This window comes from Mytilus edulis, chromosome 1 (assembly GCF_963676685.1).
Source record: "Mytilus edulis chromosome 1, xbMytEdul2.2, whole genome shotgun sequence".
In the NCBI taxonomy this organism is placed as follows: domain Eukaryota; kingdom Metazoa; phylum Mollusca; class Bivalvia; order Mytilida; family Mytilidae; genus Mytilus; species Mytilus edulis.
This window is the reverse complement of record NC_092344.1, coordinates 2,600,106-2,622,640: the sequence shown is the minus strand read 5'-3', so window position 1 is coordinate 2,622,640 and position 22,535 is coordinate 2,600,106. Positions and strand designations below refer to the sequence as shown.

General features: G+C 31.5%; 2 protein-coding genes across 9 annotated transcripts in view; one reads left to right on the top strand and one right to left on the bottom strand.

Annotated features, from left to right (window-relative positions):
* LOC139521450 (phosphoserine phosphatase-like) overlaps positions 1–3,768 on the bottom strand; it is a 28,548-nt gene extending 24,780 nt beyond the window's left edge. The window contains exon 1 of one of the 4 annotated variants that reach the window (XM_071314925.1): positions 3,663–3,768. In XM_071314925.1, coding sequence (XP_071171026.1) covers positions 3,663–3,704 — 42 coding nt within the window. In that variant the 5' untranslated portion in view covers positions 3,705–3,768. Of the gene's footprint in view, positions 1–3,473; positions 3,522–3,636 lie in introns of those variants that run through there. The other 3 variants (XM_071314931.1, XM_071314936.1, XM_071314940.1) reach the window with 3 other exon arrangements.
* The window catches only part of LOC139521427 (RNA-splicing ligase RtcB homolog), a 34,307-nt gene continuing 15,508 nt past the window's right edge, over positions 3,737–22,535 (top strand). For 2 of the 5 annotated variants that reach the window (XR_011664036.1, XM_071314903.1), the window contains exons 1-8: positions 3,884–4,006; positions 9,331–9,446; positions 9,728–9,874; positions 16,706–16,754; positions 17,466–17,673; positions 18,491–18,540; positions 19,890–19,996; positions 20,429–20,588. Coding sequence is in view for 4 of the 5 variants with exons in the window: in XM_071314903.1 (XP_071171004.1) it covers positions 9,351–9,446; positions 9,728–9,874; positions 16,706–16,754; positions 17,466–17,673; positions 18,491–18,540; positions 19,890–19,996; positions 20,429–20,588 (817 nt within the window). In the remaining variant the exon portion in view is untranslated. The other 3 variants (XM_071314908.1, XM_071314917.1, XM_071314913.1) reach the window with 3 other exon arrangements.

The following is a 22,535-nucleotide window of genomic DNA, read 5'->3' as shown; positions in this document are numbered from 1 at the left end:
ACCTGGTTAATTACTGACACGTGCCGTCGGACAAAACCTTTGATAACAGAAAAAATCAGATTACGACACAACTACAATTTTAATGACTAAACAATTATGATACATTATCTTCATGAAAAACTACGTCCGATGGTTTTTTTTTTCATTCATAGCTTTTTCGTTTAAAATATTGAAATATTTGTACATAGCTGTAAATCTCATCCTGATAGCATGTATCTTTGTGGAGTTTCGTTTAGACGTCGCGTACGGTGTTGGTGTTAGTTTTGGTAACGTTAGTTTAACTTTATTTTCATGCATTGTAGAAATAACGTCGTACTTTTTTCATTTCGTGCAGCTCAATCATACAGCATAATTTATATGACCGCTTTTTTTGACTTGCTACGTAAAGAACAGAAATGCAAAAGCGTCACATATTTTTTTAAGTACAGGTAAATTAAAACAGAAAAATAATATTCATTTAAATTCGTATCCCCTTGGAGCAAAAATATTTTCTTTTTCTTTTGATTGGAACAGGGTATTTAAAAAAAAGTTTAAACCACTGTTTTTTCTGCTGCTTTTTCTTTTAGTTTAAACATATTTATTTATGGTGGATTGGGAAACAAGTTATTACAAGTTATTACAACTTATATTAATTCGTTTCCACTTTGAGGGAGCGAGTGCTTCCTTGTAGCCTTAGTCTGCTCTTTTCGAAATCTAAAAGGGTGCCTTTTACGTGCAAGAAATATTGCTCTCTCTCTCTTAACACGGCTCAGTCATTTATCGCCCCCTTCCGACGGACTATCATTGTTTCAGAAGACCATCATACTCGCAAATGGTGTCAAGGGCTTATTCTTTTATCCGCTTTTGATAATTTCCGAATAATATTTTATTAGTTGAATCGTTTATTTCATCGCCTGTATTAAATGTTAAAAGAATCAACCGTTGAAAGCAAATTCAAAATTAACATCAATAAAAATAATTTTATCAAATTTGCCATCATAAACAAAAGGAAATTTAATCTCAACTATGAACAAGAAAACAGATTGGCGCAGATAATTTTAGCGAAAAATGTTTAACTACTATGGGACATTTAAGAGCAGACATTAGAGCATTTTAGCGCAGGATTAATCCGTTCAGTTGTCTAAAAAATTATAAAAAAAGTTATGGTTTGCATGATACGATATTTGCCACAGAAGTCTTTGAGGGTCGTGCATATTAACTTTTTTCAATTTGATATAACAAATAAATAGTAAAAAAACAGATTATCAATTTGATATAACAAATTATGATAATTTGAAATAACAAATTATGATAATTTGAAATAACAAATTATGATAATTTGAAATAACAAATTATGATAATTTGAAATAACAAATTATGATAATTTGAAATAACAAATTATGATAATTTGAAATAAAAAATTATAAATTTGATTTATCAGATACCTTCGCACTGATTGTGCATGGGTTTTCCCTTCATGGGTCTTTGTTTTTAATAAAAAGTGTCCAAACAAAATAAATATTGAAACAAATATATTATAAAGAAAAATGTAAGGATGAACTTAAGGATGTTTCATTAATCCTTGCATGTGCCCATCGAAATTGATAAAGAAGCATGCCAGGACTTTTGAGGAAGGAGAAGCATTTTTTTATCCTTGCATTTTCCTATGTCCTTAAAACACAAATATTTCAATAGAATTATCCATTTTTTCTGACTTGAAAATGTGCAATATAAATTGATCCTTTTTTCTATTATAATAGTTCGTTCTAAGACACCAGGTCCCGTGTACTGAATATAGAACATTCAAACTAGTCCCCCAAATTGCCTCAAATAATAGATAAAAGGGGAAGGAGAGGGTTTCAGAAACATTAAACCTGTTAAGAAAGTTTTGAATAAGCATTCAATGACATATTTGTCGCTGGACGTCAGATAAACAATCAATCAATACACAAAAATGCGCCAATTTGGGTTACGCAATGTTTCAATCAATCTCATTATTATAATTAAATCATACTATTGGTAGAGAAATTCACAATTTGTTATATCAAATTGACAATTTGTTATTTCTAATTGATAATCTGTTATATCAAATTGTGAATTTGTCAAGTTAAATCAAATTCATAATCTGTTATATCAAATTCATAATTTGTTATATCAAATTCATAATTTGTTATATCAAATTCATAATCTGTTATATCAAAATTGATAATTTGTTATATCAAATATATATCGTAATCTTGGGGTTATGAAATTTCATGTATATTTTGAACACAGAGAATTACCTCGGCATCCTTTGCAAAAAAAAAAAAACTTCTATGAGACTTTTGACTTTATGTTTTGAATAGTAGTTCCACTTTCCATATTTGGAGTTTATTCTGAGGCAAGTGTTTGTGCGGAGACTCCAAGTAGACACCATGCATGTCAGTGTATGAGTGTATAACGGGATAGTAGCCTTTTCTTATAAAATAACGAGTGTTGTCTGTCCGGTACATGAAAAGATCGGTTAGAAAGTAAGGTTTTAATTTTAGTTAGATTGGAAAGCTGAATTCAAGGGTTGAAAATGGAGAGAGCAAAACAAGAGGGGTTGGGGTGTCCCACTTGGAATATTTTTTATTTCATAAACATAACATCTGAAAGGTTTATATATTTTTTTTAATTTAATCTTCGATTAATAATGGATGCCGTAGGAGGTCCATCAGAGTCACAGTTGGAGCAACGAGATTTCTTGGCGTGACAAAAATATGTTGGTCCGAGAAATGTGAACACACAAACCTTACCAACATTGAATAACAATGTCCTCACTGAGCGAAAGATACATACATATTTTATTAACATGCATAGAAAACTTTAAATGTTAAACATATAACATGTATAAAGATGATTACTTAAAAAATATATTTGAGATTTTTTTTTCAAAATTTGAGAAAAAGATTTTCGAATTTCATTTAAAAAAATATATATTATATTTTACTCTAAATAGAAAACAAAACATATGCATTTTCAATCTCCACATTTTAAAGAAGAAGAAAAAAAGAAATTGTAAAAAATTACCGGTATATTTTTAGGTTCGTTCGTTCTGGTGTTTAGTGAAACCTTCGTCAAAACATGAATTAATAACGGTTTAAAAATGCACAACAAAAGTAAACAGTCGTGTTAAATTTTAATATATCTGAATGTTAAATCATTCCTTGTCATTGAAATTGTATTGAAACTGTTTATTCGAGTATATTGGGGTATATTGGGGTAAAAAGTCATTTTGTGATCGTAAGCGGCTGACATGAATTGACCAAGTTACGAGGAAAAAGTGATTTAAAATTAAATATATTTATAAAAAAAAGTATTATTGGTGTTAAAATAACTTGGATATGCCTAAAATAATGTTATTATTAAATAATTATATGTTAAAACTGTTTTTTGAGGTATATTGGGGTATATTGAGGTATATTGGGGTATATTGGGGTATGTTGGGGTATATTGGGGTAAAAAGTCACGCCGAATATCACCTGTCATGCCTGTACTGTTTGTGATTTTGTCAAATGTGCCAATCTAAGGATTTGTATAGTTCTAAATCCTTGACCTTTCTTAGAAATTGTCTTTTTAAAATGTCTCTATTTATTTGTTTTCTAATCGCGTATATAGTTTATAGGACTGTCATACCATTCAGTTTTGAATCGGCTCCTTACCTGGAAAAATAAAAAGAAGTAGAAGAAAGTTTTCCGTTTCATAGCTGGTCCCAAATTGTAAAAAAAAAACGGTTATTACTTGTTACAGCTCTCTCTTATTCAGAATTCGAAAATTAGGACGATCTTTAAAAATTCTATTATTATTTAAGATGTTACCTGCAATCGGTTGTAATGGTTAAAAAGATACTTTCAAAGGAAATGATTTTTGAGTCCGGGGACAATAACTTAGATTTTAGCTCTTTCTGAACGAGGGTTACTTCCCCTAGGTTGTAAGTGCTGATTTCACAATTTTTGGGATTTTTTCTCCTCAATTCAACTCCTCTTACAATAACAAGGATTGACAAGTATGAATATCTATTATAGTGTGACGTCTTATTATCCACTTCTGGTTTGTTTTGATCATCTGATAATGACTGCCATTACATGTGTATCCTTCTACTGCTAGACAACTTTTTTTTAATAAAAAACTAGGTAGTCCAAATAATTATGACGTCTTGAAAGGCTATTATATTTTTTTTCTTTGACGCCTCACTTTGACGTACGGTTAGGTGTCAAAGAAAAAAATTATAATAGCCTTTCAAGACATCATAATTATTTGGACTAATAAAAAACATGACGTGTATTAAAGAATACACCTTATCACTATTTGTCCACCATTACTGGATATCACACAGGTTTCCCGTAAAATTTTGACGTCATAAAACAAAATATCTGACGCCACATTGGAAAAGTGATTGTTGTATGCGTCAATAGTTCAAGCCACCGGGTCAGCCAGGATTAGTGATAAGGTGTATAGAAGGATGTGGGGTATCCATCCATGACTCAAAATCAGTATATGCACACTGAAAAAAAACCCAAAAAACCCCAAGAAACAGCATATATTTATGTAATTGATATCAAAAATCATTAATAGACAATACACAATATTTTATTGGCACAAACACATTTACAATAAATGGTAATGACTGAATGGATAAACAATTTGCTATACATGGTAGTAAAATACAAACATATGTGGTTTTTTTTATGAATAAACGATTAAAAGTATAATGAAAATCTATTACAATAGATTACTTCTTGCATTTAAACAATTTGTTAGGAAAGAGGAAGATAATTTTAGTGCCGTATAAGATGTATTATTAAGTATAAGATTTATTTTATTATCGCACAATGTGGTTATACTTTTTCCTGTAATTTTGAACATTTTTAATACAAAAGTCTCTCTAATACTGGAGTAACCTCTGCAGTGTAGCAGCATGTGCTGTTCATTTTCAATTATGCCACTTTTACAGATTTCACAAATTCTTTGATCTCTGGGCATTTTTAAATATCTTCCTCTTTCAATGGCAAGGTTATGATCACTAACTCTTAATTAACATAATGATGATCGATCTGATCTATTTTTTAAAGCATCAACATAACCTGCCCGTTCACTGATTTTGTAAACACTGGAAAAATGTTAATTTTGGAGATTTTGGAAAACCCTGGTCAATTGTCTTTGTTTTATAAAACCAAACAGGGGTTTAATAGTACGGTTATCATTTGACAAATAAGATAAACCTAAGTTTTGAATAATAATATTTAACCTTTTAACCGATGGGTTGCTTTTTTTTGTAGCATTATATATTTGGTGAACTAAACTTCCTTCTGAAGTGATTAAATGGTCCCAGAATTTAATGCTAGATAACATTATCCTATTTTTCAATGGCAGTCTTGCAAGTTCGGAACGACATGCATCATTCGAGACCTTACAGTGTACTCCCAAGATTTCTTTAATAAATTTTATATGCAACTTTTCATAGGCATCACTGTCTTTAAATGTCGAAATAATCACCCAGATTGCGCTACAATAAAGGAGAATAGGGGCTACTAAGGAATCAAAAAGTTTTTCTAGAAGTTTACAAGGGTTATCTAATCCTATTGTTTTCTTTATTTTAAAATATGCTTTCCTAGCTTTTTCCATAAGCGAAGTGATGGCGACATTAAAACTGCCATTATATCTAATATTAATACCCAAGTAACAATAAGTATTAACTGTCTCTAAGGATTTGCCATTATAATAAAATTTGTTCTGAAAAGACTTTCCGTTTGAATTAAAAACCATTACTTTTGATTTCTCTGCATTGACTTGTAATTTTCAAGAAGAACAATAATTACTTAATGTATTGAGACAATTTTGCAAACCTTTGCTATCAGATAATAATACAATTTCATCGGCATACAAAATTGCATTTAATGAAACATCACCAAATTCAACTGGATCTGCATTGATATTTTTCAAGTCTTTATGTTGTTTATAAAAAAAATTAAAGAGAAGAGGACTCAATACATCTCCTTGTTTAACACCACAGTTTGATTCAAATGATGGGCTAAGACCATTAGAAAATTTAATTCTACATGTTGTATTAGAGTACATTGAACATATTATATTAAAAATATGTTTTGGTACATTACTTTGAAGTAGTTTATGAAATAATCCTATTCTCCAAATTGTATTAAATGCTTTTCTAAGATCAATGAAAGCAGCAAATATTTTTTTGTTTTTGGATTTATAATTGCTGACAATGGATTTCAAGGAAAAGATGTGGTCTGCAGTCCGACTATCTTCTTTAAAGCCAATCTGGTTATTATTTATTAATTTGTTTACATTTATATGAGCAAGTAATCGAGAGAGGATCATTTTATTAAACAATTTTCCCAGGTTTGAAGAAATGGATATCCCTCTGTAATTACCAGGGTCACTTTTACTTCCGTTTTTATGTAGATGTACTAAAAATGATTCATTCCAAACTTTTGGAAAACTTCCATTATTTAAAATAAAGTTAAATAGCTTTTGTAATGGTTTTGTTAAGACTGATATTCCATTTTTCAGCATTTCATTTGAAATAAGATCAGTAGCTGTGCTTTTCACATTTTTAAGGGACTTAATTGCCTTTACGATTTCACTTGTTTTAATGTGTTCCTGAAAGTCATTTGTCCTGTTGTTTTTTTGAAAATCATCAAATAATGTTTCAAAATTTTGGAGAATTTTTTCTTGAAATGGGTTAAAACTCTCGTCCGTTTTGTGTAGTTTTTTTTATAATATCTGATTAATTAATAAGTCCAACATTTATCTGTTTATATGTGTAACAGACAAAAATTGAGAATGAATACCATTTCCTCTCATCATTGAGGGATACCTATATACAAAATATAAATAAAAATCTTCAATTTTATTAAATTGCAGTCCACTATAACACTGAAGCATTTGACTGCACTTTTAAATAACAGTCTACCAGTTATTATAAAAATCACCATTAATAATGTGTTGACTGTCGACATTTATATTCTTTTTTTTCTTCGCTGTGAATACCACTGTCACTCTAATATAATTATAATCAATTTAACTATTGTCCGTTTATTGTCTTAAATTTGTATGCCATAACCATTTAATGTAATTGTGTTTGTGCTAATAAATATTGTCTATTGTCCATGTGAGACTCGGATGGTTATTCAAATCGGATCAAGGTCTGTTGGACCTCATATCAATTTTTCAAATGTGATGTCATGTTCTCAAATAAGTGTCAAATATTTTTACCTTCCAATTTTCGTTCAACATGTTCAATGTGAGGTTATGTATCACCTCATGACATGCTATCGATGTTAGTCTCCTCTTATCAATATCCAGTTTCATTTACTCATTCCCATGCACTTAGTTCAATCTTTGTTAAATATTATCTGTTTTGTTTTGAATATAACAACCACCCACATCATATTACATGTCCATAGTGAAAGACTTTCATCCTCTTGATCATACTTCCTACATATTCATATGAATAATGAAATACAAATCTGTGAAAGAGTCAACAACCCAATGTCTTAAATATTGAGACATCTAGAAGGCAATATACAGTCTGAAAAATGAAAATGTCTTAAATATTGATACATCTAGAGGGCAATATACAGTCTGAAAAATGAAAATGTCTTAAATATTGATACATCTAGAGGGCAATATACAGTTTAAAAAATGAAAATGTCTTAAATATTGAGACATCTAGAGGGCAATATACAGTCTAAAAAATGAAAATGTCTTAAATATTGAGACATCTAGAAGGCAATATACAGTCTGAAAAATGAAAATGTCTTAAATATTGATACATCTAGAGGGCAATATACAGTCTAAAAAATGAAAATGTCTTAAATATTGAGACATCTAGAGGGCAATAAACAATCTTAAAAATGAAAATGTCTTAAATATTGAGACATCTAGAGAGCAATATACAGTCTTAAAAATGAAAATGTCTTAAATATTGAGACATCTAGAGGGCAATATACAGTCTGAAAAATGAAAATGTCTTAAATATTGAGACATCTAGAGGGCAATGCAATATACAGTCTGAAAAATGAAAATGTCTTAAATATTGAGACATCTAGAGAGCAATATACAGTCTGAAAAATGAAAATGTCTTAAATATTGAGACATCTAGAGGGCAATAAACAGTCTGAAAAATGAAAATGTCTTAAATATTGAGACATCTAGAGAGCAATATACAGTCTTAAAAATGAAAATGTCTTAAATATTGAGACATCTAGAGAGCAATATACAGTCTGAAAAATGAAATTGTCTTAAATATTGAGACATCTAGAGTGCAATATACAGTCTGAAAAATGAAAATGTCTTAAATATTGAGACATCTAGAGGGCAATATACAGTCTGAAAAATGAAAATGTCTTAAATATTGAGACATCTAGAGTGCAATATACAGTCTGAAAAATGAAAATGTCTTAAATATTGAGACATCTAGAGGGCAATATACAGTCTGAAAAATGAAAATGTCTTAAATATTGAGACATCTAGAGGGCAATATACAGTCTGAAAAATGAAAATGTCTTAAATATTGAGACATCTAGAGTGCAATATACAGTCTGAAAAATGAAAATGTCTTAAATATTGAGACATCTAGAGGGCAATATACAGTCTGAAAAATGAAAATGTCTTAAATATTGAGACATCTAGAGAGCAATATACAGTCTGAAAAATGAAAATGTCTTAAATATTGAGACATCTAGAGAGCAATATACAGTCTTAAAAATGAAAATGTCTTAAATATTGAGACATCTAGAGAGCAATATACAGTCTGAAAAATGAAATTGTCTTAAATATTGAGACATCTAGAGGGCAATATACAGTCTAAAAAATGACAGAATAAAAAAGTACAGCCAATTGTTGAAAAGTAATTAATATTTCAACTTTTTTAAATCTATATTTTTCAACAAAATTTTAAGCAACCATTTTAATAATAAAGTTGTGATTTCATTTATGCAAGTCTGTCGATTAGAGAATGAAAGAAAAGATGATGATTAGAGAGGCATGGAATTGCTTGTTGATAAGGAATTTTATTTAATTATGAGGTGAGATTTGGATGACAATTTAAGGAACAGACATGGATTAGAGACTAGACGTCATTATGAGCCTGGCATATGAATATTAACACTCTAGTGGTAACAGGATTATAACAACATATGCCTTTTGATCATATTGATAGACAATGACATGATAGAACTATCTTTATAATTTGTATTTTAACATGGAATTATTTTTGAAATAAGAGTATTAGATGTAATATAATGCTTTGCTACATGTACATTGTATACAGTATATGAAATAAAATGATAATATCTATTTCAGATCATTTATAAGAATAAAGTATGGTTGTGAGAACTTACAATGATGAATTGTCATATCTGGAAAAAGTTGGGACACATTCATGGAGAATTAAGAAAGGATTTGTTCCAAACATGAAGGTATATAAAAACATTAAATATAAATGAAAATATTCAAGTTTGAGAGGAATTTAGTTAGGCAGCATTCCTTGACCAAAATAAACTAAAATAATTGCTTTAAAGTCAAACCTTTTTGTAATTTTATTTTGGGGAGTGGGCGTGGAAGGGGGGTTCTCATTTGGATAATTAAACATCAATTTCAACTTGACCTACATGTATGTTACGTTATAAAGTTATTTTGAACATTATTAAATCTTTATTTTTGATTAAAGATACTTGATATTTCTGTTTAATATTTCCAGGTTGAGGGTTTATTTTATGTCAACACACACTTGGAGAAACTTATGTTTGATGAGTTAAAACAGTCCTGTAGGTCACAAGGTTATGGAGGTTTCTTACCAGGAATGAAACAGATAGCAAACGTGGCAGCTTTACCAGGAATTGTGGGAGTAAGTATATCTCTACCATGAATTGTGGGAGTAAGTATAGCTTTACCAGGAATTGTGGGAGTAAGTATAGCTTTACCAGGATTTGTGGGAGTAAGTATATCTTTACCATGAATTGTGGGAGTAAGTTTAGCTTTACCATGAATTGTGGGAGTAAGTTTAGCTTTACCAGGAATTGTGGGAGTAAGTATATCTCTACCATGAATTGTGGGAGTAAGTATAGCTTTACCAGGAATTGTGGGAGTAAGTATAGCTTTACCAGGATTTGTGGGAGTAAGTATAGCTTTACCAGGAATTGTGGGAGTAAGTATATCAGAATTGATTGTATAGAAATGTGGCAGCTTTACCAGGAATTGTGGGAGTAAGTATATCAGAATCGATTGTATAGAAATGTGGCAGCTTTACCAGGAATTGTTGGAGTAAGTATATCAGAATCAATTGTATAGAAATGTGTCAGCTTTACCAGGAATTGTGGGAGTAAGTAAAGCTTTACGAGGAATTGTTGGAGTAAGTATATCAGAATCTATTGTATAGAAATGTGGCAGCTTTACCAGGAATTGTTGGAGTAAGTAAAGCTTTACCAGGAATTGTGGGAGTAAGTATATCAGAATTGATTGTATAGAAATGTGGCAGCTTTACCAGGAATTGTGGGAGTAAGTATATCAGAATCGATTGTATAGAAATGTGGCAGCTTTACCAGGAATTGTGGGAGTAAGTATATCAGAATCAATTGTATAGAAATGTGGCAGCTTTACCAGGAATTGTGGGAGTAAGTATATCAGAATCAATTGTATAGAAATGTGGCAGCTTTACCAGGAATTGTGGGAGTAAGTATATCAGAATCGATTGTATAGAAATGTGGCAGCTTTACCAGGAATTGTGGGAGTAAGTATATCAGAATTGATTGTTATACGACCGCAAAATTTGAAAAAATTTTCGTCGTCGTCCGAATACTTTTAGTTTTCGCACTCTAACTTTAGTAAAAGTGAATGGAAATCTATGAAATTTTAACACAAGGTTTATGACCACAAAAGGAAGGTTGGTAATGATTTTGGGAGTTTTGGTCCCAACAGTTTAGGAATTAGGGGCCAAAAAGGGACCCAAATAAGCATTTTTCTTGGTTTTCGCACCATAACGTTAGTATAAGTAAATAGAAATCTATGAAATTTAAACACAAGGTTTATGACCATAAAAGGAAGGTTGGCATTGATTTTGGGAGTTTTGGTCCCAACAGAATAAGGGGCCCAAAGGGTCCAAAATTAAACTTTGTTTGATTTCATCAAAATTGAATAATTGGGGTTCTTTGATATGCCGAATCTAACTGTCATGACTGTGTATGTAGATTCTTAACTTTTGGTCCCGTTTTCAAATTGGTCTACATTAAGGTCCAAAGGGTCCAAAATTAAACTTAGTTTGATTTTGACAAAAAATGAATCAGTTAGGTTCTTTGATATACTGAATCCAAAAATGTACTTAGATTTTTGGAAAATGGGCCCAGTTTTCAAGTTGGTCCAAATCAGGATCTAAAATTATTATATTAAGTATTGTGCAATAGCAAGTCTTTTCAATTGCACAGTATTGCGCAATGGCAAGAAATATCTAATTGCACAATATTGTGAAATAGCAAATTGTTTTTTAATTAGAGTTATCTTTCTTTGTCCAGAATAGTAAGCAAGAAATATCTAATTGCAAAATATTGTGCAATAGCAAGATTTTTTTTAATTGGAGTTATCTTTCTTTGTCCAGAATCAACTTAAATCTTTGTTATATACAATATACGATGTATATTCACTTTTTACTACCAACTGATAAATTAAAATAATCTTTACCATTCAGTGATAACAAGCAGTTTTTTTACATCTTAATATTTTATGATGTATTTAAATGAGTAGTTATTGTTGCAAACTCCATTAGAAATTTTAATTGAGATTAGTTTTGGAATAAGGGAAAGGGGAATGTGATTAAAAAAATTGGGTTCAATTTTTCTCATTTGAAATTTCATAAATAAAAAAGAAAATTTCTTCAAACATTTTTTTGAGAGGATTAATATTCAACAGCATAGTGAATTGCTCTAAGAGAAAACAAAAATTTTAAGTTCATTAGAACACATTCATTCTGTGTCAGAAACCTATGCTGTGTCAACTATTTAATCACAATCCAAATTTAGAGCTGAATCCAGCTTGAATGTTGTGTCCATACTTGCCCCAACCGTTCAGGGTTCAACCTCTGCGGTCGTATAAAGCTACGCCCTGCGGAGCATCTGGTATAGAAATGTGGCAGCTTTATCAGGAATTGTTGGAGTAAGTATATCAGAATCGATTGTATAGAAATGTGGCAGCTTTACCAGGAATTGTTGGAGTAAGTATATCAGAATCGATTGTATAGAAATGTGGAAGCTTTACCAGGAATTGTTGGAGTAAGTATATCAGAATAGATTGTATAGAAATGTGGCAGCTTTATCAGGAATTGTTAGAGTAAGTATATCAGAATCGATTGTATAGAAATGTGGCAGCTTTACCAGGAATTGTGGGAGTAAGTATATCAGAATAGATTGTATAGAAATGGGGCAGCTTTACCAGGAATTGTGGGAGTAAGTATATCAGAATCGATTGTATAGAAATGTGGCAGCTTTACCAGGAATTGTGGGAGTAAGTATATCAGAATAGATTGTATAGAAATGTGGCAGCTTTATCAGGAATTGTTAGAGTAAGTATATCAGAATCGATTGTATAGAAATGTGGCAGCTTTACCAGGAATTGTGGGAGTAAGTATATCAGAATCGATTGTATAGAAATGTGGCAGCTTTACCAGGAATTGTTGGAGTAAGTATATCAGAATAGATTGTATAGAAATGTGGCAGCTTTATCAGGAATTGATGGAGTAAGTATATCAGAATAGATTGTATAGAAATGGGGCAGCTTTACCAGGAATTGTTGGAGTAAGTATATCAGAATCGATTGTATAGAAATGTGGCAGCTTTACCAGGAATTGTTGGAGTTAGTATATCAGAATAGATTGTATAGAAATGTGGCAGCTTTACCAGGAATTGTGGGAGTAAGTATATCAGAATCGATTGTATAGAAATGTGGCAGCTTTACCAGGAATTGTTGGAGTAAGTATATCAGAATAGATTGTATAGAAATGTGGCAGCTTTATCAGGAATTGTTGGAGTAAGTATATCAGAATAGATTGTATAGAAATGGGGCAGCTTTACCAGGAATTGATGGAGTAAGTATATCAGAATAGATTGTATAGAAATGTGGCAGCTTTACCAGGAATTGTGGGAGTAAGTTTATCAGAATCGATTGTATAGAAATGTGGCAGCTTTACCAGGAATTGTGGGAGTAAGTATATCAGAATAGATTGTATAGAAATGTGGCAGCTTTACCAGGAATTGTGGGAGTAAGTATATCAGAATAGATTGTATAGAAATGTGGCAGCTTTACCAGGAATTGTTGGAGTAAGTATAACAGAATCGATTGTATAGAAATGTGGCAGCTTTACCAGGAATTGTGGGAGTAAGTATATCAGAATTGATTGTATAGAAATGTGGCAGCTTTACCAGGAATTGTTAGAGTAAGTATATCAGAATAGATTGTATAGAAATGTGGCAGCTTTATCAGGAATTGTTGGAGTAAGTATAACAGAATCGATTGTATAGAAATGTGGCAGCTTTACCAGGAATTGTGGGAGTAAGTATATCAGAATTGATTGTATAGAAATGTGGCAGCTTTACCAGGAATTGTTAGAGTAAGTATATCAGAATAGATTGTATAGAAATGTGGCAGCTTTATCAGGAATTGTTGGAGTAAGTATATCTTTACCAGGAATTGTGGGAGTAAGTATATCAGAATAGATTGTATAGAAATGTGGCAGCTTTACCAGGAATTGTGGGAGTTAGTATATCAGAATCGATTGTATAGAAATGTGGCAGCTTTATCAGGAATTGTTGGAGTAAGTATATCTTTACCAGGAATTGTGGGAGTAAGTATATCAGAATAGATTGTATAGAAATGTGGCAGCTTTACCAGGAATTGTGGGAGTAAGTATATCAGAATTGATTGTATAGAAATGTGGCAGCTTTACCAGGAATTGTTAGAGTAAGTATATCAGAATAGATTGTATAGAAATGTGGCAGCTTTATCAGGAATTGTTGGAGTAAGTATATCTTTACCAGGAATTGTGGGAGTAAGTATATCAGAATAGATTGTATAGAAATGTGGCAGCTTTACCAGGAATTGTGGGAGTTAGTATATCAGAATCGATTGTATAGAAATGTGGCAGCTTTATCAGGAATTGTTGGAGTAAGTATATCTTTACCAGGAATTGTGGGAGTAAGTATATCAGAATAGATTGTATAGAAATGTGGCAGCTTTACCAGGAATTGTGGGAGTTAGTATAACAGAATCGATTGTATAGAAATGTGGCAGCTTTACCAGGAATTGTGAGAGTAAGTATATCAGAATCGATTGTATAGAAATGTGGCAGCTTTACCTGGAATTGTGGGAGTAAGTATATCAGAATCAATTGTATAGAAATGTGGCAGCTTTACCTGGAATTGTTGGAGTAAGTATATCAGAATAGATTGTATAGAAATGTGGCAGCTTTACCTGGATTTGTGGGAGTAAGTATATCAGAATCTTTGTATAAAAATGTGGCAGCTTTACCAGGAATTGTTGGAGTAAGTATATCAGAATCGATTGTATAGAAATGTGGCAGCTTTACCAGGAATTGTTGGAGTAAGTATATCTTTACCAGGAATTGTGGGAGTAAGTATAGCTTTACCAGGAATTGTTGGAGTAAGTATAGCTTTACCAGGAATTGTGGGAGTAAGTATATCAGAATAGATTGTATAGAAATGTGGCAGCTTTATCATGAATTGTGGGAGTAAGTATAGCTTTACCAGGAATTGTAGGAGTAAGTATAGCTTTACCAGGAATTGTTGGAGTAAGTATATCAGAATAGATTGTATAGAAATGTGGCAGCTTTACCAGGAATTGTGGGAGTAAGTATAGCTTTACCAGGAATTGTGGGAGTAAGTATATCAGAATCCAGGAATTGTTGGAGTAAGTATATATTGTATTTAAATGCTCACATCAAACAGAAAGCTTTGAAGGGCCTCAAAAGTGACTATTGTAAAACCATTCAAATGGAAAAACCAAGTCTATTTTCTCGTTTTTTATATAGATTAAACAGTTGGTTTTCTTGTTTAAATGGTTTTACACTAGTAATTTTTGGGGCCCTTTATAGCTTGCTGTTCGGTGTGAGCTGTGTTGAAGACTGTACCTTGACCTAAAATGGTTTACTTTTATAAATTGTGACATGAATGGAGAGTTATCTCACTTGCACTTATACCACATCTTCCTATATCTAGTCTAATTAATATAAAAAATGAGAACCATATCAACAAACGACTACCACTGAACATCAGGTTCCTGTTTTAGGACAGGTGCTGTTTAATGATTTTTTGTTAGGGCCCCTGCCTTTAGGCGGGTCGCCCTATAGTGATCAGTCTGTCCGTCCTTCCGTAACACTTTAACTTTGTGTCCGCTCCATATCTAGAGAACCATTATGATTTCATACTTTATACTTAACATGTTTATTAACCACCACCAGAGGGCGTGTCATGATGTATGTACAACTTCCTAGGTCAAAGGTCAAGGTCAACAAACTTTGGTTTCAGTTGACAACCCTGTGTCCTGTGATGAAGATCGTGTCCGCTCTATATCTTGAGAACCGTTATGATTTCAAAGTTTATACTTGACATCCATTTTAACCAACACCAGAGGGTGTGTCATTATGTATGTACAACTTCCTAGGTCAAAGGTCAAGGTCAAAAACTTTGGTTTCAGTTGACAACCCTGTGTCCTGTTGTGAAGATCGTGTCCACTCCATATCTAATAACTGTTATGATTTTATACCTAATACTTAACATGTTTATTAACCAACACCAGAGGGTGTGTCATGATGTATGAACAACTTCCTAGGTCAAAGGTCAAGGTCAAAAACTTTGGTTTCAGTTGACAACCCCGTGTCCTGTGGTGAAGATCGTGTTCGCTCCATATCTTGAGAACCATTATGATTTCATACTTTATACTTTACATGTTTATTAACCACCACCAGAGGGCGTGTCATGATGTAATATGTACAACTTCCTAGGTCAAAGGTCAAGTTCAACAAACTTTGGTTTCAGTTGACAACCCTGTGTCCTGTGATGAAGATCGTGTCCGCTCTATATCTAGATAACCATTATGATTTCAAAGTTTATACTTGACATCCATTTTAACCACCACCAGAGGGCGTGTCATGATGTATGTACAACTTCCTAGGTCAAAGGTCAAGGTAAAAAAAACTTTGGTTTCAGTTGACAACCCAGTGTCCTGTGGTGAAGATCGTGTTCGCTCCATATCTAGATAACCGTTATGATTTCAAAGTTTATACTTGACATCCATTTTAACCAACACCAGAGGGTGTGTCATGATGTATGTACAACTTCCTAGGTCAAAGATCTGTCTGTCTGTTGGTCTGTCCATCGCTAACACATTTGATCCACACTATATTTTGAGAGGACAGCTGTTATTATTTCATACTTTATACCTGACAAACATTTTCAACTTAACATATATATTAACCAACACCAGAGAATGTAATAACTTCAAATAATGCTTCATATCAGATTATCCATACAACTTATTTACCCCACGTTATTGACAGCAGGGCCCACAGAGATGGCTCCCATCTCAATGGTATCTAGTTTCTTTGAAAATAAATTTTCCTCAGTATAGTTTGAATACAAATTTATTCTGTTTTATAAAATATGTTTTCTGCTTTCAGAAATCTATTGGCTTACCTGATGTACACTCAGGCTATGGATTTGCTATTGGTAAGTAAGTAAGGTTTGTGGCAAATTTAGAATGATTTATTTTAATATAAAACAAGTTCAGTTTGAAGATTATAAACTTTCATTTTAAAAAAAAGATGATACGAAAGTCAGTCGATAGGCCTAGTCCTCATTTGAGGTATTTAAATATTATGGAATGCCAGATTGGACAGTCTTTACATGAATTTTATTAAACATGATATAAGAAATATTCTGACAAAAATATTTCTGGTTCTATTAACTAATAATTCCAGTTATAAATAGCCCATTTTTTTCTACATTATTAAAAATTTATTTTTGTAATTTATGTACAATCATATTAAGTTGAAATTTTTGAAAATAGTTAAAGCCTGGAAAATGGATTAAAAAAGTTTTGCCTAATTACAAAAGCTAAATGTAATGTGTAAAAAGAAATACCATTCATAATACCTTTAAGTAACCCAAAATATTCACTTTGTCATTTATTGATGTTTGATTTTCCATATAAGACTCGCATCTTAACTGTAATTGTATTTATATTACTGTAAATTCAGATATTATTGCGATGTTTTTATTATTGTGAAAAATGATTTTTTTTCAATATCCCAACAATTAAAATTGCATTTTAGTCTAAAATGATTAAATCACAATAATAATTGCACACAATAATTTCAGAATTTACAGTAGTTGACATCTAAATTTAACTTGATTATTTTTGATTGTTTGTTCCAACAGGTAACATGGCTGCTTTTGACTGCGGGGATCGTGATGCTGTTGTGTCACCAGGGGGCGTTGGATTTGATATCAATTGTGGTGTACGATTATTGAGAACCAACCTGTGTGAAAAAGATGTAATTCCTGTGAAAGAACAGTTAGCTCAATGTTTGTTTGATCACATTCCTGTTGGAGTAGGCTCTAAAGGCATCATCCCAATGACTGCTATGTATGTTGACAATCTACTTTTATCAAATATTGTTCAATTGATATTAATTCTGATAAGATAGTATTGAAAGTCATAAAGAGACACAAAAATAAGAATAAAAACTATCCACATATTACAGTTTTGCATTGATGGCATTAAATGACAAAATGTGGAAATCATTACAAATTTTCTAAAGACTTATATGCGGACTTTTTTTCACTCTATGGTCAGGTTGCTGCCCCTTTGACACATTCTCCATTTCCATTCTCTATTTTATTTGGCATAACCAAGAAATCAAATATTAATATTCATGAAAATACATTTTTTTCTCATTCCAGGAAAAAATTCTGAAAAATAGATTAATCCACATTAACCCAAGCCATTTTATTGGGTAAAGATTGCATGCAATGCAATCAAAACCCTATGTTACTGACTTATCTAAATCTTCCATTGCTTATTACAACCTTTTTGATGCACAAAATATAGTGCTTTGATCATAACATTCTATATATCCTATCCATGAACATTTCCAGAAATTTATCAATAATATATGCTCAGATATTCAAGTCACAGAACAATGTTACACCTGTCAAGAAAATTACATAACTTTTGCAAAGGCAGGATAAACTGACAAATTAACGCAACCTTTACCCTTTTATGCTAACAAGCACTTTGATATAACATTCTGTTTAAAAAAAAAGATTATTTACGCATAGAACATTCATAGATATTATCTGATGTACCCTGTAAACGTCTCTGAATAATTAATCATTTCTGATATATATGTCTTCATATTCATGTAAGTATTGGAAGCCAGTAAAAAGATTTATATTTTCAGGAATCTCGAGGAAGCCTTAGAAATGGGAATGGATTGGTCCTTGAGAGAAGGTATTTCATAATGACATTGTATAAGACCATGATAAATGGATATTTTAGACTAAAAAGACTGTGAGATTTATTTAATCTTTTTCTTGAATTCGGTTTTTGATGGAAAAGCTAACAAAATTTTACTTAATTGTTAATGAGAGAAACAGAGGATATTTTTGCTCTTAAATGGAAATTCTTATTATCTTAGAAAGAAAACTATTTTTTAAACAAAAAGTCTGATTACAAATAAAAAAAAATTCATTAGTTGCAGGTATATGTTTTACTCATGACAAACTTGAGGATTGCTGCTACTCGAAAAAATAAATCCAAGTTGATAAATGTTTAAATGTGTAAAAGATTTTAGATAATTGATTGTTTAATATCACTTTCAACATTTTTGTGTGATTTATTGGTGATCAGTTATTATTGGTGATTCATTGTTTTGATTATATCATGTTCAAAGATCTAAACTGTATACTATTTTTTTAACACCTATACCCCGTTCAAACTATGCCTTTTTAAACTGTGTTCGACCCAAATTAGTTAACCCGGGGTTAAATTTAGGTAGTGCGAACGCCTTATCCCTGGGCGCACCCAGATTAAAATTACCCCTAATTTGAGGTGCAGTTAATGTGGGGCGAACCTGGATTAACTACCTCACTTCTAAGTGTGAATGCAAAGGTGAAGTTAATGTGAGGTTGTTGCTATAGTGACGTTTTCTAAAATAAGTCATCAATGTGACGTAACTATTATGTGACGTCATACATTGAATGAGGTCATATTTTGACAGACGTCCAGTTACTGTATATACTGGGTCATGAATTATATTCATAAAAAATTAACAACAAAAAGAGGGATATGAGTGTATTAAAATCTACGTTGAAAACTTGGATAGTGACAAACAATGAAACCTATATCGCTTTTATGGGCGAATAATGGATGCAATTTGGATAAAGTGACGTTATTTGAAGAAGAAAAAAACCTGGAAAGCGTTTGATTGTGATTCAACTCATCAAAAGCGGGTAAAATATTTCAGACTTTAATAATATGCATCTGTGATGAAAAAAAATGTGTACAGTGGACATGCAGATGCAGATTACAATTTTTGCGCCCTACGTTTTTATTTTTTTTAAGAGGGAAAATCCCATACCGGGTTCATTTTTTATCAAGAGTGAACTGGGGTAATTAATTTTGGTTAAATACCCCAGGTTAGCCCCCAGTGCAGATTTTACAGTGTGAACACGGTATAAGTTTCCTGGTTCATCTGTACCCAAAGATTCCACGGAAAATTGGTATCAAATGATTAATATTGAATCCACAGTATTGTGTTTGAATTTGGCTTTAGTCTATAATTTGTCTCTTTTTTGCAGGCTATGCATGGGCTGAAGACAAAGAGCATTGTGAAGAATATGGGAGAATGTTACAGGCTGACCCTTCTAAGGTCAGCAGTCGGGCCAAGAAGCGAGGTCTCCCCCAGGTTGGTATTATAACAATGAAAGAAAGTTACACCTCTTTATGCCCTTTCAAAGCAATAAATTGAGATTTTTTCTACCAATTCTATTCAAATTTAGATATGCCATCTGTAATGAAAGGTTGATTTTAAAGTTTCCACTTATGCTGTTGTATTGACAATGACACTTGATAATGTAACAAGAATTGCATGTAGTAAGTCCATTAGTTAACTTTCAAAATAACCATGGTTCAAAAGTCAATTATCTTAGAGCTATTTTATTTTAACATGGTAAATGTAATCAGATTAGGCAGCAAATTTACCATAAGGGAGAGCCAATATACCATGCCTATTGTATGTAGATTCTGTAACATTAACAACTACTAAGAGATAAAAAAAAATAACACCAGCTATAAAAAACACCTGATGGTTTTGATACAAACAAACTTTACATTTTAGCTTGGAACTTTGGGTGCAGGCAACCATTATGCAGAGATTCAAGTTGTAGAAGAAATATTCAACCCATTTGCTGCAAAAAGAATGGGAATAGATTTCAAAGGCCAAGTGTGTGTAATGATCCATTGTGGAAGTCGGGGGCTAGGTCATCAGGTTGCTACAGGTAATATTTTATGTTTAATTTAAAAAATCTTTAATTTCAGAAAATATTGTGTTGATTTATTATTTCGATTGTAGAACCTGCTCCATACAAATGATGCCATCAAAACTTTTGAATCTAATCACAAGAATTCTGTCATACCACAATTATCAAAACACTAAAAACATCACAAGAAATCTGTCTTACCACAATTATCAAAACACTAAAAACATCACAAGAAATCTGTCTAACATCACAAGAAATCTGTCTTACCACAATTATCAAAACACTAAAAACATCACAAGAAATCTGTCTAACATCACAAGAAATCTGTCTTACCACAATTATCAAAACACTAAAAACATCACAAACAAATCTGTCTTACCACAATTATCAAAACATTAAAAACATCACAAGAAATCTGTCTTACCACAATTATCAAAACACTAAAAACATCACAAAAAATCTGTCTTACCACAATTATCAAAACACTAAAAACATCACAAACAAATCTGTCTTACCACAATTATCAAAACACTAAAAACATCACAAGAAATCTGTCTTACCACAATTATCAAAACACTAAAAACATCACAAAAAATCTGTCTTACCACAATTATCAAAACACGAAAAACATCACACGAAATCTGTCTTACCACAATTATCAAAACACTAAAAACATCACAAAAAATCTGTCTTACCACAATTATCAAAACACTAAAAACATCACAAGAAATCTGTCTAACATCACAAGAAATCTGTCTTACCACAATTATAAAAACACTAAAAACATCACAAGAAATCTGTCTTACCACAATTATCAAAACACTAAAAACATCACAAAAAATCTGTCTTACCACAATTATCAAAACACTAAAAACATCACAAGAAATCTGTCTTACCACAATTATCAAAACACTAAAAACATCACAAGAAATCTGTCTAACATCACAAGAAATCTGTCTTACCACAATTATCAAAACACTAAAAACATCACAAGAAATCTGTCTAACATCACAAGAAATCTGTCTTACCACAATTATCAAAACACTAAAAACATCACAAAAAATCTGTCTTACCACAATTATCAAAACACTAAAAACATCACAAACAAATCTGTCTTACCACAATTATCAAAACACTAAAAACATCACAAGAAATCTGTCTTACCACAATTATCAAAACACTAAAAACATCACAAAAAATCTGTCTTACCACAATTATCAAAACACTAAAAACATCACAAGAAATCTGTCTAACATCACAAGAAATCTGTCTTACCACAATTATAAAAACACTAAAAACATCACAAGAAATCTGTCTTACCACAATTACCAAAACACTAAAAACATCACAAAAAATCTGTCTTACCACAATTATCAAAACACTAAAAACATCACAAGAAATCTGTCTTACCACAATTATCAAAACACTAAAAACATCACAAGAAATCTGTCTAACATTACAAGAAATCTGTCTTACCACAATTATCAAAACACTAAAAACATCACAAACAAATCTGTCTTACCACAATTATCAAAACATTAAAAACATCACAAGAAATCTGTCTTACCACAATTATCAAAACACTAAAAACATCACAAAAAATCTGTCTTACCACAATTATCAAAACACTAAAAACATCACAAACAAATCTGTCTTACCACAATTATCAAAACACTAAAAACATCACAAGAAATCTGTCTTACCACAATTATCAAAACACTAAAAACATCACAAAAAATCTGTCTTACCACAATTATCAAAACACTAAAAACATCACAAGAAATCTGTCTTACCACAATTATCAAAACACTAAAAACATCACAAAAAATCTGTCTTACCACAATTATCAAAACACTAAAAACATCACAAGAAATCTGTCTTACCACAATTATCAAAACACTAAAAACATCACAAGAAATCTGTCTTACCACAATCATCAAAACACTAAAAATGTCACAAGAAATC